Raw genomic sequence first — 17,541 nt, 5'->3', positions numbered from 1 at the left:
TGAACACAAGTTATACAATAATAATAAAAAAAAAAAGTAAAATTATTCTGTTACTTTTTGTTTTATTTTGCAAAAAGAAGTGAAAGGAAAAGTACCGTTTATTTTAGCACTTGTTTTGCTTGCTGTAGACTGTAGAAGAAGACATGCTTTATGCACATTGTTTAAAACATACCTGTTCAGACAAAAATAATTGCCCCATATTCTGTCCTGGTAAGCAGACCAAAATAATGTGATGCAGTTGCATGGATTATAATTTGAACTGGCAGTTATATTTTAGGTGTTATGCTATCAATACAGATGGTAAAAGGCAAGATTTTGAATTACTGTGGCTGATCCCGTGTTTCCTCTTTTACTAGGACTTCACTGCTTGTATATAAAATGTTTGTGATGCTTATTTTAGCTGCATAAAGTTAATCAAAATACAGTTTATAACTTTATGCAGTGGCTTAATGTACTGTTAGTGTAATAGGATCATTACAACGGTAAATTACATTTCCCAACCTTCTCTTTACAAAATGTGACATCAAATGTGAATTACATATGTAAACGGAAAATCTTGTACTGTAGGGAAACTGCCTGTTGATAATGAGTGGCTTGTCAATGAAGAAATCTTGTTAATACAGAACTCTACCTCCTCAGTTCTGAAGACACTGTAGAACCAAAATGTGTTGTCTTACTAAATTGCATTGCATTTTGCTTTGCAAAATATTTGAGAATAAATCTGTAGGAATGCATTTTACATTTCCAGGAATGTTTAAAAGAAAAAAGCAGTTTAAGAAAGTTTTTAAACTGCAACATATATCTGGACTAAATTACCATGATGTAAATGTACTAGTTGATGCTGCAAGCCTTTCACATTCCTTTCCATTTAGGATGCTTCTTATTTTCCAGTAGCATGAAGCGTACAGACATCAAACATTTAGGCCATAGCTACATAGATACAAGTAATATAGAAATTATTTTTAAGTATATATTTGACAATGTTTCCAACATACTATGTAATGTCAGAGTTGTTCCCTCTTTATTAAAAAGTTTCTGATCTGAAAACAGAGTACAATACAAAAACTACGTAAGGAATATAAATGACCAAAATACACCCTTTGATTTCATCTAAATATGAAAACTTTTTGCATTAAATAATGAGAAGAACTACCTCACATTGTTTAACGAGAAGACCAAAGAATTTCATTTTATTAAATTCAAGAAATCACACATTTTTGCAAAAGTGAGCTGTATTATTAACTCTGTTTAGAGATGTCTAAAATTATTCAACCTTCTATTTTGAAAAGGACACTGAACGTGTTACCACAAGACATAAATCAGATGATGAGAACTCATCTGTGGTTTTCAAAATAAAACTAAACCTAAATTTGTACTGCATTATGACTAAGAATTGCATTCATTCTGATCTAGAAATGCACAATTCTATTTTAGTTAGCTAATTGGTAGGAGTGTCCCATACACTGAGATACTTGTGCAAAATTGTACATATATCACAGTAAGTAAATTTTATGTTGATCATAATGCTGAATAATGCACTTAAGCATTTTGTGGGCTAGAACAGATAGATCCATGCTTTTCATCTACTTTCTGCTAAATGTAGCTGATATATTTGGGTGTACACCCTAGAAGTACAGAGCAAATACTATCTTTAACTGACTGCACCAAAATATATGAAATGGAGATCTTGTGCTTGGCTAGCACAAACTAGTAAATTAACACATTTTGTTTCATGAGTCACAGAGCTTTCATTTAAAAAAATTTTGCTCAGTTTCTGTTATGTTTTCCTTTTAGAACCCTTCCCTGCCTTTCCCGCAGAACAATCTTTTCAGTAGGCCAGCTGTCTTCAGCAGCACTAACCCATTTGCTGATTCTTCTCAGTTCAACACTAACAAGGTTGGATGATGACTCATTGTCTGGTTTTAACTCACCAAACATTATATGTGTGCTTCTTTGCTATTAGTGTCTCTGTTTTTAAGTTCTACTGTAAGAAATTTGGGTAAAATACTGTGCTAACAAGGATTGGAATTCGGTGTAGTGAATTAAGAAGGCAAAGACACACATGCGTGCACGTAGAAAAAAAGTTTTAAAGAAGTTACGAAATGTCAGCTCTGTTAATCCTAAACGCTGAAGCTGAATTAATGAGAGCTGCCAAAGAAGTGGATTATCAATTACAAAATCAGTCCATGTGGTATCTATTAAATTATCCACCTGGGTATAAATCTCTCATCAGTTTGAGGTGTTTTGCTTCTATTTGCTTTGTTTTCTTTTTATGTGGTTCAAACTTTACAGTTTTGATATCACTTTTTTTGCCCCCTCCGTGAAAAACCAACAAACATTGACTGCTTTTGCTTTATGATGCTGTAAATGTGCTTCTTGAAAATTCTTTTAATGCACCATCAACATAATACTTGCATCTTTGGAAATCTGAAAAAAAAGTTAGATTCTGTTTTTTTGTGATTAGTGCTTACTGCATGTTACTTATATTGGGGACAGAATTAACCTCTAACGATAATAAATAAAGGCTTAATTCTTTTGTGCATGCATTTCTGATTTAATAGAAGTTCTCTCCGGCTATACACTTTGGGAGTGATTGTAACCTCTCTCTTTTCCATGTTGTAGTCTGTCAGATATCTCAAATGTACACTGAACTTTTACAATATTTGGTATATAATTGCATGTATGTTTTTGAAATCTCTCTTTGTTACAGTTACAAAGAAAGGGAGTAGTAACATAACATAAGCAATGGCTTGTATTTTCTATATTTTCAAAATTATTTGCAAAAAAATTGCACATATTTTTAGAGGAAAAAAAAAAAAGATTTTGCAGTTTCTACATTGAGATAATGGTCTTTGCCATGTCTGTTAGCTTCCTTAGTAGTGAAATAAGGTTCATGTACAGTAAGAAACCTTGCTGCATCAGGGTCCTTAACCCCCCACATAATTTTGTCCATTTTTAAATGGACTTAATAAATCTACTGCAGTTAATAAAATGAAATCGAGTTGTCATTAATAATGCTGCGTATTGCCAAAGGTACTGTAACATACGGATTGCTGTTTTCTGTTGCTGTAGGAGATATCGAATCCAATTAGGGTTACCTTCCGTTGTTCCCCAACTAACCCTTTTGCTCCCACACCATTCAAGGTTTGTTTTGATTCTAGTGAGCGGGTCATACTGTATGTGTTCTGTGTGTTTGTACATGGCCTGTGATACCTCCTGAAGTACTGCTTCTTCTTTATCTGTGCCTCCTATGTTGAAAGTGATAGTGTGATACTTGCTCCAAGTTTGCTGCCACTTTTAATATTTGCTTGGCTGTGATCACTGACCCTGATAGCAAAATGGGTTCATGCACTGTATGATGCTTTGTGTTTTAAATAACGTAATATGAAATACTGTGCCATGGCATACTGCAAGTATTTCATGAGTTAAAGCATTTTAGGTTTGTTTTTTTGTGTGTGTATGGCCTGATTCAGGGAGCAAAAGTCTTATGTGTGCATAAACTGAGGGGCCAGCTCCTGTTGATAGACATGCACATGTGACAGGCTGAGTCCTGAAGGCAGAACCTGGTCCCCAGCGTCTGAATTGCATAGGAACACCCTCCTCACCCTCTTCACAAGGGAGCTTTGCTTTTACTTTCATTTCAGCATTTTCCTAAAAATCAGACATACTCAGATGTATGTATACATTCATACAGATACAGAAACAAGTACTTTTTCTGTCAGTCAGATCACAGTGGCTGCAGCTGCAGTTCCTAAGTACTCATCAGGATACAGCCATATGTCCACACATATATCTTCTTCCAGAAGACCTTGACAGCAGTGGGTTTTTTGTTTTGTTTTGTTTGTTGGTTGGTTGGTTGGTTAGTTGGTTTGGTTTTGTCATATTTTGTCATTTCTTTATTTCTGCAAAGTTCTTGGAAGCACTGTCATTTACCGAGAACATTAGTAAATTTATATGCTGATTTTTATTTCAAACACAGAGACTACAGTAAGATCTAGCAATCTGGTCTGCTCACACACTGTTTCCTCGTTTTTTCTGTATGTAGCTTTCTAGTTAAACCTCTAGAAAGCACTCTGAAAAATCATAGTGCTTCTAGAACTACTTTCCCTTTTATCCATGCTCAATGCAGAGGTCTGCCACCAAGTTTTCTCCATGTTGAATACATGAACTTTTTATTATGAAAAAATAATTGCTCTGCTATTAACTGGTGTTTCCACCCTTCTCAGATTCTGATGGATAAAATTTCTTTGCTGTAATTTTGTTGCTTCAATTGAGGTTTTTGTTTTAGAGTATAATTTGCATGAACTGTAAGTTGTTCAGTGACATAACATATGCATTGCCTTAGATTTCAAGCACAGACCGGCGTAGCTGATACAATGATACAAAAAAAACCCACATGGCATTTATCAGAACTTTTAATGTAAATCATTGGCTTGTGTGCCATATTAATACTTTCCAGGCATTTGACATTTAAAGACTTCTTCATCAAGCTCCGAGCAAACTTTATGAATGAAAGGAGAATATTTTTTTTTCAAGCAGAAGCAGCATGAGGGAACCAAAATATGGCATTTTCATTTTTGTTAGATCTTTGTAGTAAAAAGAGAATGAAAAGAACTAATTTTTCCTGTGAAATTGGAACTTCCTTAAATCTCAGTGCCACAAAGTTGTTAACTTTGTAGTTTTTTTCAACATCTTCAGTTGAAAGAGGATTGAAGTCTTCCAAGGTGTGTACTGTTATTCTGTGTGCTGTTGCATCTGATAAGGAAAGCATCTCGGTGTTTTTGGCTCCCAGAGACAACATCTGAGACGTTGTATTCAAATTTTTTGTAGGAGAGGTGATTTAATATTTCAGGTGAAAACTGAAATGATAAGAACAGGGCTATGAAGCTAGTGCAACACTTGGAATGCCTTAGTTCTTGAAAAAAATTCTTGTTTATCACCAAACAATTTGCTAAATAACAAAATCTTTAGGGCTTAGATAAGCTTCAGAATGATGATATTCAGGCATGAATTCCTTGCCTGTGTGTTTGCCTGAGCACGTGAAATGGTATGAATTAAAACGCCTAGCCAAATCCGTGACCAGAGTCCATGTTCCCGTATTCATTTGGTAGGAATGGAGGATTGCTAGATTAGATTATGGCATTTGAACATTATGTTGCAGTAGTTTATACTTTTAATTTTTTGTGAACATGAATCTATGACATACATCAAGGCCAAAAGTATCTTTCTTCTTTGTGGTTTAATTTCTATCTTACTTTACGTGATCTCCGTCATGTAACTTACAGGAAATCAGTAAATAGAACTGAGAAAGTCCAGTTACTGTGGATTTTTTTCAGTTATCTGTTTAATTTTGTTTTTAAATCGTCCTTTCCATTGAAAACACTAAGTTCTCTGTTTCAGCTCCCTTTTCTCCTATTTGGCTTCCCAAGCATATCAGAAGAAAAAATACACGTGGCAGCTTTTAAAAATAAAATACAATAGAATTCTTTTACAAATACGGCATATTGTAAAAAATAAGTTGAGTCTTCACAAGAGACTTTTTTCTGACATGTGAAGTGGCACATAAAACTTTACTGAATTGGGCTTTTCTTGTCGGTTCTGTATGCTTCTCAACACATTTTGGAGTGAAGTTCTCTCTTACCTCGCATAGCGTTTGTTTCCATCTTTGATCTCTTGCAGCTTTTCTGTGCCGTGTTACTCATTTAGAATTCCAGCTGCTTGGTATTTAAACTTCAAAGCTATAGTCATTGACATTTTGACATTTTTGTATACTAGGTTGCCTTACGCAGAGTCTGCATTTGCTTAGCCACTGTATTTTTCTTATTCTCCACAGGCATTCAGTCAGTCAGATTCAGAGCCAGAAAAGACTTCATTTTGTAACTTGCCTCTGCCCCCTCCTCCAGCATTTTCAGGAATGAGCGGTGATGTTACACAGTCATCTTCCAGCAAAGTCCAAGAAGATACGGAAAAAGAGGATGAGTTCGGTTACAGCTGGAGTAAGTTTATCCTTGATGATCATTTTTTCAAATATTCATTGTTGAAATAACATTGTAGCAGAAGACACAGGATGTCCAGTTTGAACTACTTTGTTCTTGTGTGTTTTGTGGTTTGGGTGTTAAGCTTTGTTGTCAGCTTTCAGTTGTGGTTGATTAGAGGAACAAAGTAAAATACAAAAGTAATTTGTTCTTCTAAATTGCATTTCGATCTCTGTGTTCCTCCATTGTCTAGACTATTTCTCATTCAGGACTATTTGCAGAATTTCAGTGTAATCTAGGGAACTGATGGCAGTGATATATAATCTCATAATTCCTGTTCCTTGAAGTGTTTTTGGAGTAAAGAGAGTTAAAATTATTGCTTTTATACATTAAAAGTCTTTTTTTTTTTTTTTTTTTTTTAAGAAAAGATTTATTGTTTTCCAAAGTTGGAAAGAAAACATAGAACTAGAAATCACCTAAGACTTAGCTGAAATGAAAGTGTGGTGTATAGTTAAAAATTTCTCATCTAGTTTGGAATTGTGCTATCAGATACTGTTGGACATTGCTCATGACTGTCTGGGTGGTTTGTGAGACTTTCTAATATAAATCCAACCTCTGCTGCCCACACCTTTACATTTAGAAAAGATCATGCAGCGCTATGGAAATCTACCAGGGGAGCTACACATGATTGAGCTGGAAAAAGGAAGGACAGGTCTGGGACTTAGTCTTGCTGGTAACAAAGACCGATCCAGGATGAGTGTCTTTATAGTGGGAATTGATCCAAATGGAGCAGCTGGCAAAGATGGCAGGTTACAGATTGCAGATGAGTTGCTAGAGGTGAGTTCTTGCAATTTATACTGACAACAAAACATACTGACTTAAAATATATACAAAAATAAGATTCTTGCTGCAAAATAGGTGTTTTTCAGTAGATCTTGAAATTCCCAAGGTACCCACATTGACAACACTGGCTACCAAATATATATGCTGGTGTATGGGAAATAGTTGCAGCTGGGATTTTTTTCTTCTTCCTGGTTACAGTAGTATGAAGTAAAAGTGCATGTGCTTGTGTGTTTGAAGTGGATAAAAATGATGAGATCCAGCAGTTTCTGTGTCATGGAGATGTATGGAAGAGCAATGCATTGTGGACCATGAAAACACTGAAGTCCTGTACTCCATCCATCTGTGGAGTGCTTCAGACTTTCTAATTACTTCTTTGTCTAGTGGAAGTGTGGTAATATAAGAATGCTGTTAACGTTGTGTTACATATGAAATGGAAATTAAATAGGGGAAATAGGAGCAGATCCATTTGTATCAAGGACTGTCATCTCATGACAAATTTGAGCTGTTCTCTAGTGGCTTTTCGAAGGAACACAACCACTGACTATGCAACTAACATTCTCAATATGTTTAAGAGCATAATGTTTATTTTTATATTGCTACAGTTCAACTGATGTTCTTGCAGATGTATTCTGTTACAGCATTCACCAGTCCAGCAGCAGTAGTTATGGTAATTAACATTGCCATCACAGAACTGCTCTTCTGTAACCTCAGAACTGTATGTTGAGGTCTAATAATGCACTGTAGTTGAAAAGGAATGGTGGGACTGAATAAAGCATGAGGGTGATACTGAACTCCTACAGCCTGTCAGCGGTTTTGCGTTACTGTTTTTTGAGGTACCTAGCCTCATGCCTGCTATCTGCAGAGTCCAATGTTATATGCTAGGTGGTTCTCTTGATTCAGTTAAAGCTTTAAAGTTCAAAAACCTTACTATTGCAGATGCTGAATATCCTTAGAACACATTGAAACACATCTATCTGAGCCAGTTCTCATATAAACTTACTGTGAACCTGAAACCTAATGCTAAGAGATCCTCTTAGGATCTTCTGAAAGGGGCATCTAAGCTTGCTCCTCAGGTTCCAGAGTTGCTGCTCATCAGCTGTGGTGGATCATGTCTCATCCCCCAGCTGACAGATTGACTATGTTTCTTCATAAGTGCAGGGTAAACACTGGAAGCACTACTGTGTCTGGATTGTCATTTCAAGTGTAAATGGTAGGGCTCAGTAATCTTGTGACAGTGCCTAGTAGGTACAGCTTTCATGGGAGCTGAGGGTTTGCTGTTAAACTCAACACCCAGTTCAGTGTCTTGCTTCTGTTGCTTCCTGTTTGCTGCGTCTCTGCTTCTGTTTGTACTACCTTGGTGTATGTTGTACTATTTACCCTTTGTGTGGGTCCAAGCAGTCCTTTTCAAATAATTTCCCCATTCTTAAAATGGACTTATCCACTGTGGCTTTCCATTTGCAGGAACAAACATAATAAAATGTAAGCCAGTTATGGCTTTGCATATTCTGCAAGTTCACACTGATATCTCCAGCCATATCTGAATCATGTGAGTTTCAGGGGCTTTCAGTGAGTCTGCTCAGCTAAATGAAGACAATGATTCTAAGGTCAAATCTTCAGATTGTAAATGCAGCAACATTCAGACTCCTTTGCATAAAGTGCATTGCTCACAGTTGTGATTTAATAAAGAGTAGTAATCTTATTGCTGAATGTATGTATTTATTTGTTTTGGTTAGAATTTTACATGGCCCTGCTTTGTTGCTCCATCAGGCACAAAAAGGAAATAGACGATGTGCTAAGTCAATACTGTACAACCCAGAGAATGACATTTTTAGCTATGTGACAGTGTTAGACTGAAACTAAACTATAAGGATTTTTTTTACTAAAGAAAGTAAGTAAAAGCTGGACACACCATATTCCTTAATTTTAATACATTTCCTGTTTTAGCCACTGATGTGGGATAGTGGATTTTTTAAGCCTGATCAAAAGATTAAGGGAACTGGAATATTTGCAGAAATAATTTCTACTTTCTTTTACATAGATAAATGGGCAAATGCTCTATGGAAGGACTCACCAGAATGCTTCATCAATAATCAAATGTGCACCATCTAAAGTAAAAATAATCTTTATCAGGTAAGTTGTCTTTAAAAGTTTTATTAAAAAAACATGTTTAATATGCTCAAGTTCTTGCACAGGGATTGTTTCTGTTTTTTAATTTTGGTGAGATAGGTATGCTTTTGTACCCAGTTCTTTGTAGATTTTTAATACGTTTTGAGTTTTCTGTTTTCATATTTGTGTTGGTACTGCTACAAATAAAGCAGAAAAAAGAGCTAGACTTGAACATGTCTAAGAAACATGGCATTGCTTTACCGTATGCTGTACCTGAATCTATTTTAGAAATAAAGATGCAGTAAATCAGATGGCCGTTTGCCCTACAAAGTCAATAGAGGCTTGTACTTCAGGGACTCTTCAAAACCAAGAGGTAAAGTAAATATTTGTTTCTTCGTTTGACTGAGATACTGACACTGTTCTAGATACAGGGGTACTCTGTCTACTTAGCAAATACTACAAAAAAAGAAGAAATCCAATGGAAAAACAAAGAGATTTTAGTGCAGCTGCTACATTTGCTGAATGTATGTATTTATTTGTTTTGGTTAGAATTTTACATGGCACTGCTTTGTTGCTCCATCAGTCACAAAAAGGAAATAGACAATGTGCTAAGTCAATACTGTACAACCCAGAGAATGACGTTTTTAGCTATGTGACAGTGTTAGACTGAAACTAAACTATAAGGATTTTTTTTTTACTAAAGAAAACTCCCTTGTTGCGCCAGGGGAGTTTTAGATTGGATGTTAGGAAGAACTTCTTTACCGAAAGGGTTGTTAGACATTGGAACAGGCTGCCCCAGGGATGGTGACTCCACCACTTCCCTGAAGTCTTTAAAAGACGTTTAGATGTAGAGCTTAGGGATATGGTTTAGTGGGGACTGTTAGCGTTAGGTCAGAGACTGGACTAGGTGATCTTGAGGTCTCTTCCAACCTAGAAATTCTGTGATTCTGTGACTTACTGTTCCTATTTCTTTTTTACTTTATGTTCACCTATCTGAGAAGTAAATCTAATATTGCCATGAATAGGGTTATAGCAGTTTAAATGGATCCATAAAATGACCAGTCCCGCTTTAAATGTATGCATGCTAGTTCATTTTGATGAAAAATGCTGAAAATAGCTGCTCACAGTTGTGTTTTCATTATCAGATTGATCCCAGTGCTGGAAACTCCAGTGTTAGTTCTGACTTCAGTTCGTATAAAAATATTCAGTATGTGGAACTCCCTAAGGTATGTGCTGAAAATTAAATTTACACCAGCCACATTTGTGTTCACCAGCTTGATTTTTTTGTAACGGAGTCCCACTTAATGGGAAACAAACTTTGTCCCTTGCTTACTAGAAGTAAAAATAGAGATTTCTAGGGGTCTTTTGTTCTTTGTTTTTGTGAGTGAACCAAAAACTTTGCTGATGTAATGACTGCCTTTTAAACTTCACATAAATTCTCTACGTGATCTGTATCTCTGAAATAAGTCATCTCTTGACCTAATGACAAAATTTTCAGTAACTAGTTGCTATAGTTGAACAGAGAGTTTGTTTGTTTGCTGCCTAAGGTAAAACATTGCCTGCATTGTTCCAAGTAAATTAATTAGCATTAGAGTATAAGCAGCAAATCCCCTGAAAATAATATATATATTTTTCTGAAACTGTGCAGCTGAGAAAAAATGGCCAAGTGTTACATAACTGTGAAGCTGCCACATGAGGGTAGAAAAAATAAGCTCTTGCTTATTGGCATGGGGAAGAAGAGTCGCATTCAGTGGACATGAGACTAGACTTCACAAAGGTTCACAAGTTTGTCTCCTTGGAAGGCACCTAGCCTTCCCTTGTCAACCAGCACAGTATCTTAGAAATGATGGTATCCAGATGATTTAATTCTAGCTAAAAACACTGGGGAAATTTCACTCTGTCCCAAACATTTGCTAATTTCAAGGGATGAGCATGCATTTTTCCATCCTCTGTATTTTCCATTGCTGTACGTATTTCTTCTGTGGTTTCAAATAGAGAATTTAAGCTATATCATGAAGTTTTATTTACCTTAGTCTATAGTTTCCAAATGTTCTGAGTTCCTGCTAGGAAAACTAACCATATTCTTGGCTGTATTAGACGAAATACCACTAGCATGTCAAGATGGGTGATTCTTCACCTCTATTCAGCATTGGTGAGGCTGTACCAGCAGCACTGTGTCCAGTTCTTGGTCCCCCAGTGCAAGAGACCTGGACATACTGGAAGGAGTCCAACAGAGGGCCACCAAGATTATCAAAGGACTGGAGCACATCTCCTATGAGGAGAGGCTAAAAGAGTTAGGACTGTCCAGCCTGCAGAAGAGAAGGCTTGAAGGGAGGATCTTACTGATTTGTACTAATGCCTGAAGTGAGAGTGCAAAGAGGACAGACCGATGGTATTTTCAGTGGTGCCCAGTGCCAAGAGTAGAGGCACTGGGCACAAACTGGAACACAAGAGATTCAGTCTAAATGTCAGGATACAATTCTCTACTGTACTGGTGATGGAGCACTGGTACAGGTTTCCCAGCAAGGTTGTAGAGTCTCCTTTCTTGAAGATCTTCAAAAGCTGCTTGGACGTGGTTGTGGCAACCTGCTTTAGGTGTCCCTACTTAAGCACAGAGGTTTGGACCAGATGACCTCTAGAGGTCCCTTCCAACCTTAGCCATTCTGTGATTTACTGTAATTCTTATGTCTGTTTATGAATTTAACAACTGAATCACAGTTGACCTACAAAGTTTCAAGAAGAATAAGTTTGAATTTAGATTTGCTTCAGATTTGTCTTGCTAACTATCTTGGTAGTCAATGCACTATTTGTAGGTTGGAAAAATCTGCTATTTCAGAAATAATTAGTTTAAAAGGAAAACATTGATGCATTGTGAAAACTTTTGTTATGTCTGCAAGCTTCACTAGTTATTTCTGAATGTATTCTAGCGTTTTGGTAAATGCAGTACCTAACCATTTGCATATTTCTATTTATCCCAGGATCAAGGAGGTTTGGGAATTGCCATTAGTGAAGAAGACACAATTAATGGAGTAGTTATTAAGAGCTTAACAGATCATGGTGCAGCAGCAAAGGTGTGAGAACATTTTAAATCCATATAGGGAATGAAAAATGTTTTTTGGAGTAGCATCTGTAGTACTCATAGTTTGTTTTTTTTTTCTATTTTGTTTCCAGGATGGAAGAATCAAAGTTGGGGACCAGATCCTGGCAGTGGATGATGAAATTGTTGTGGGCTATCCAGTAGAAAAGGTGCTTCTGAAGTGTAAAGAATAGCATAGAAATCACACCACTAAATATAGGAGATGAATATGTCTAGAACCACTAAGGTTTTTGTGACTGTACTCTGATTTCGTTTTCAAAGCTGTCTAATGAACCAAATATCTAGAGGCTTTGTCTGGATAAGGAAACTACTGTAGAATAAGATAAATCCTGCATTTAGAGCTCAGTTGCTATTTTGTATTAATGCACTACATAAATAGTCTTTCTGTGCATTTCTCTGCATGTGGCTGTTTTTTCCCTGTGGTTCAGATCTGATGAATCAGAGGCACTTAGATGTGGGATAAAAGGCATGAACTATTTCTGAATAATGTATTTTCATATGTATGTACTGGGTCTGGCTGGAATGTTAACTTTCCCGGCAGCAGCCCATACAGTGCCGTACTCTGTACTTGTAGCTGGAACAGCAGTGTTATCACACCAGTGTTGTGTCTACTGCTGAGCAGCAGTGGCACAGCGTTGGGCCTTTCTCTAACCCTCCTAGGGGGTGGGCAAAAAAAGTGAGGAGAGAAACATCACTAGGGCAGCTGACCTAAACCAATCAAAGGGATATTCCATACCATGTGGTGTCACACTCAGCAATAAAAGGTGGAAACAGGAAGAAGAGGGGAGGGGTGGGCTCTCGTTGGGAAGACGTCGGTCCTCCTCTCGAACACCGGATGCGTGCGTTGAGGCCTTGCTTCAAGGACGTGGTCAATCATCGCTCATTTGTGGGAAGTAGAGAGTAATTTCTTTCCTCTGCACTTCCATATAGCTTTCATTTATTTTGTTTGTTTGTTTTCCTCCCTTTTTCCCCTTTCCCTTTTATTTTCCCCTTAGTTAAATTGTTTAGTTCATGGTAGTCTTTATTTAATTATTATAATTATTTCCCTTTAATTAAATTATCCTTATCTCAACCCGTGAGTTGTTCTTTGCTTTACTTCTCCCCCTCCTTATCTAAAGGAGGGGGAGTGAGAGAGCGGTTGTGGGGTTTAGCTGCCCAGCACGGTAAAACCACCACAATGTAACACTTTAAAAGTATGAGAAACAGTAAAATTTAAATGTCTGTATTATGCATGTTAATTGCATCAGTGGTAAATTAGGTCATTTACTGTGCTTATACATGGGGAGGGTCTGTAACAATCAATGTGTTATATTCCAAGCCTGATACTTCAACCCTTTGGAGAACGCTATTTCCCTTTCTAAATAACAACTTGACAGAGTTTCAGGGAAGCTAATTGAATAACTTCAGCCAGATCTGTCCCACAGTTAACTCTGACACTGTTTATTATCAAAGCATAAATGTTTGGCCTTTTTCATTGTGAAGAAAACCTGCAGGATGGTGACTTCTAGCTCCAGTTTGTAGAACCGTTATTTTTCTGTATTTTTGTTTTATAAGTGATACTCCAGCTATATTCTGTATATACGTGTATATATTCTGTATATGCATGCATATATATATATGTATATGTATGTGTATATACACATACATATACATACATATGCACATACATATACACAAATATATACATATATTTATATATATTCTTCATCAGATTTTCTCTTAATCTTTCAGTTTATCAGTCTTCTGAAGACGTCCAAAACCATGGTGAGGCTTACAATCAACTCAGCAGAGGCAGGTAGCCTGACTACAGCATCAGTCAGCACTACCCCAGCAGAGAGGAGGAATATCCAACCACCAGCAACTGTCCCCCCTTCCAGCTCACCCGAACCAGAAGCGGTCAAAAGTAAGGTTCTCCTTGTTTGTCTAGCTTCACTAGAGCTATGAGATAAAAATATAGACCTAGCCTGTAAACAAATTATCTCTTTTTGTATACACTCAACTGTTTCCTGAACTTCAGTTTCTAGTACTTCCAGATTACAGATCCATCTAAATAAAGCAGTAAGGCTCCAAACTGAAGACCTAACTCTTGCTTTCCCACTGGCCAGTAGTAGAGTTGGAAGGGTGGAGGGATTTCCTCTTGCGTCCCAAAGGTGTGTAGCAAGTGCTTGTATCATGGATGTCTAGAAGTGGGAGCCATTTCCTTTAAAGCAGCGAGAAAACTCACCTCATATTTGCTAGAGCAGAAGAATGAATGAGGCGGTCTCACTGTTCAGAACTAGCTGAATTTCAGTCTCCCCCTTTCAATGGAGACTTGAGATGCAAGTGATTGATGATAGTTATTGGTTAAGCAACACACCACTGAGAAGTTAATAGCTTAATTGACTAATGGAAACCTCACAATTAATTCGTATGTACATCACTGCAAGGATTGCTGAGTCATGTTTCTATTGACTATTATTAGTAGTAGTATTGATACACAATTATATCACTACTAAGTTCATAATATCATAGAATGTCCTGAGATGTAAGGGACCCAAAAAGAACATCAACTACAACTCCTGGGTCTGCAAAGAACCATCGAAAAATCAGATCATATGTCTGAGAGCGTTGTCCAAATGCTTTTTGAACTCTAATACCCTTGGTATCCTGACCAGAGTGCAGCCGCCCTCTCTGTGAAGAATCTTTCCCTAACACCCAGCCTGAACCTCCCCTGTCACAGCTTCACACCGTTCCCTCAGGTCTTACCACTGGTCACCAGAGAGAACAAATCAGGACCTGTCTCTGCCTTCCCCCAGTGAGGAAACTGTAGGCCACCATTAAGCCTTCCAACAGTTTTTTTCTAGGCTGAACAAACCAGGCAACTTCATCTGCTCTTCATACATCTTCCCCTCTAGACCCTTCACCATCGTTGTAGCCTTCCTTTGGATACTAATAGTTTTACGTCCTTTTTGTACTGTAGTGCCCCAAACTGTGCACAGTATTTGAGGGGAAGCTGTGCCAGAGCACAGCAGGACAGTCTCTTCCCTCGACCAGCCAGGAATGATATACTTGATGCACCCTAGGCTAAGGTTGGCCCTCCTGGCTGCAAGGGCACACTGCTGGTGCATATTCAACCTACCGTGCAATGGAGCCTCCAGATCCCTTTCCGCGGGGCTGCTCTCCAGCCTCCCATCCCCCATGCTGTGCACACAGTGATGGTTGTCCGTTCCCAGGTATAGAATCTGTCACTTGCTCTTGTTGAACTTCATATTGTTAGTGATTGCCCAGCCCTTATAATTTGTCTCTAATGTCTCTGCAAGGCCTCTTCACCCTCGAGGAAGTCTACAGCTCTTAGCAGTTTAGTATGATTTGCAAACTTTTACTCAAAAAATTTATCTGTGATCACAGATAAATCAATACATAAGGATGTAAGTTGTAAGGAACTTTTTAACACTGTATACGCTGTAGGAACTTACATTAATTGTGGCTTTAACTTTATATATATTATTTATTCATAGTAACACCTTCAAACTAAAAGAGGGTAGATCAGCTATATGGAAGAAATACGTTGGTATGAGAGTGATAAGGCACTGGAAAAGGTTGCCCAGAGAAGATGTGGATGTCCTATCCCTGGGAGTGTTCAAGACCAGGCTGGGTGGGGCTTTGAGCAAGCTGGTCTAGTGGGAGGTATCCCTGCCTATGGCACAGAGGTTGGAATAAGATGATTGTTGTGTCACTTCCAATCCAAGACATTCTACGATTCTATGATATTTATACCATGAGACGTATGGCTTCCTAAAGCTGTGTCAATGGTCAGTTAAAAGTATGAGTGGTGTATAGAAGTTCTTGTTGAGGGCTCCTAGATATAATGACGTGTGTGTACAACCTTTGTTTGACCAAGTACTGGTAGACTTGGAATACATCACTGTATTTCACATTCTTTCTCATGGTACAAATCTGAGTCTGAGACAGAATATTTAGGTAGCTGGACCTTGACTTAGCCCATTACAAAAGGGTAGGACTGACATCCTTGCATCCATGTATGTAATACATTGTATGCACTTCATTTATCTGTGATCTGTGTTGCAGAGTTACTGGTACAGACATTTAAATTATCTCTGAAATAGCATTTGTTGTGTACAATAGCTTCTGTGGCTATCCAAAAAAAGAGTTTGTAGGTTGTACAAATACAGCATGTTGTATGTGATACTATCTCAGTAAACTTAAAACTGTGATCCAGGTGCTTGTTGACCTAGAAGCAGGACAACTGCTATTAAAACCACAGGACAGTACTTGACTAAGGGCAAGGGAGAGTGGTATTATGTGGAAATTTAGAAATGTTTCCTGTAGATTGATTGTTGAGCTCTTACTGTAGAGTATGGTCCCTCAAAACAATATTTTAAAGTCACTTTTCTGATAGTAAGCTGTCTTACCTAGGATGTTTAGTTAATCCTGTAACTAGGATGTTTAATTTTTGTTTTAGATACAAGCAGATCTTCAACTCCAGCCACACTAGCTTCTGACCCCGCTACTTGTCCCATTATTCCTGGCTGTGAAACAACCATTGATATCTCCAAAGGACGGACTGGTCTTGGTCTGAGCATTGTTGGAGGAGCAGACACTTTGCTGGTTGGTTGGAAAAATACCTGTTACTTACATGAAATAATAGTATAGGAATGAAAATATCTGTTAGAAGAAGAGATTTTGTCTTCATTTGTTCTGTGGCAGTTTTATAGAAAGTTACTGAAGATCAGGAAAAAAAGAGAAAAAATATAAAAGAACTTTTGATATTGAAAGTGTAAGTGAACTTCTTAAATATTTTGGTAATTTGTCATTATTCTGACTTTTTGTTAACAATGAATTTTAGCAGGAATTTTCTGTAGCTCTTGCTTCAAAGATTGGGGCATTTTCTTTCAGTATGCAATTTATTTTTGTTGTGTACCCACAGGGAGCAATCATTATCCATGAAGTATATGAAGAAGGAGCAGCATCAAAAGATGGGAGACTGTGGGCTGGAGATCAGATATTAGAGGTGCACTTACTTCTTTGGTCAATGTTTATTTTCATGTGCTAGCTAGACATCTTTCATTTGTCTGTTGGAAAGTCCTGTACATTTCATCTATGTACGCTTTCATTGTAGGTGAATGGGATTGACCTCAGGAATGCCACACATGATGAAGCAATAAATGTTCTCCGACAGACTCCCCAAAAAGTTCGTCTGACGGTGTACAGAGATGAGGCCCAATACAAGGAGGAAGATATGTATGATGTACTCATTATAGAGCTCCAAAAGAAGCCTGGTAAAGGCCTTGGCCTGAGTATCGTTGGGAAAAGGTATGAACATACATGGACAGTCTATGTCTGGGACTTGGGCATGCATGTGTTTCTGTTGCAGTGCTGTGCTCAAATCCTGTAAAGGCAGTACGTGTCATTCTTGTGCCATTCCTAGAGGAACTAGCCCAACATGACTCATCAGAAAATGAGACAATATTTATTGGGTTCCCAACTGCAAGCCATAAAAGTGACCCTTAAACAATATTG

At 37.6% G+C, this 17,541-nt stretch overlaps 1 protein-coding gene across 11 annotated transcripts in view; it reads left to right on the top strand.

Annotated features, from left to right (window-relative positions):
• MPDZ (multiple PDZ domain crumbs cell polarity complex component) overlaps nucleotides 1-17,541 on the top strand; it is a 106,006-nt gene that overhangs the window by 76,335 nt on the left and 12,130 nt on the right. For all 11 annotated transcript variants that reach the window (XR_014319345.1, XM_082783141.1, XM_082783140.1 and 8 more), the window contains 11 exons: nucleotides 5,834-5,996; nucleotides 6,616-6,812; nucleotides 8,857-8,948; nucleotides 9,213-9,297; nucleotides 10,070-10,150; nucleotides 11,903-11,995; nucleotides 12,096-12,170; nucleotides 13,753-13,924; nucleotides 16,484-16,629; nucleotides 16,949-17,032; nucleotides 17,141-17,334. Coding sequence is in view for 10 of the 11 variants with exons in the window: in XM_082783141.1 (XP_082639267.1) it covers nucleotides 5,834-5,996; nucleotides 6,616-6,812; nucleotides 8,857-8,948; nucleotides 9,213-9,297; nucleotides 10,070-10,150; nucleotides 11,903-11,995; nucleotides 12,096-12,170; nucleotides 13,753-13,924; nucleotides 16,484-16,629; nucleotides 16,949-17,032; nucleotides 17,141-17,334 (1,382 nt within the window). In the remaining variant the exon portion in view is untranslated. The remainder of the gene's footprint in view (nucleotides 1-5,833; nucleotides 5,997-6,615; nucleotides 6,813-8,856; nucleotides 8,949-9,212; nucleotides 9,298-10,069; nucleotides 10,151-11,902; nucleotides 11,996-12,095; nucleotides 12,171-13,752; nucleotides 13,925-16,483; nucleotides 16,630-16,948; nucleotides 17,033-17,140; nucleotides 17,335-17,541) is intronic.

This window comes from Aythya marila (genome assembly GCF_965140915.1).
Source record: "Aythya marila genome assembly, chromosome: Z".
Classification (NCBI taxonomy): domain Eukaryota; kingdom Metazoa; phylum Chordata; class Aves; order Anseriformes; family Anatidae; genus Aythya; species Aythya marila.
This window is presented reverse-complemented; position numbering and strand designations above follow the sequence as displayed.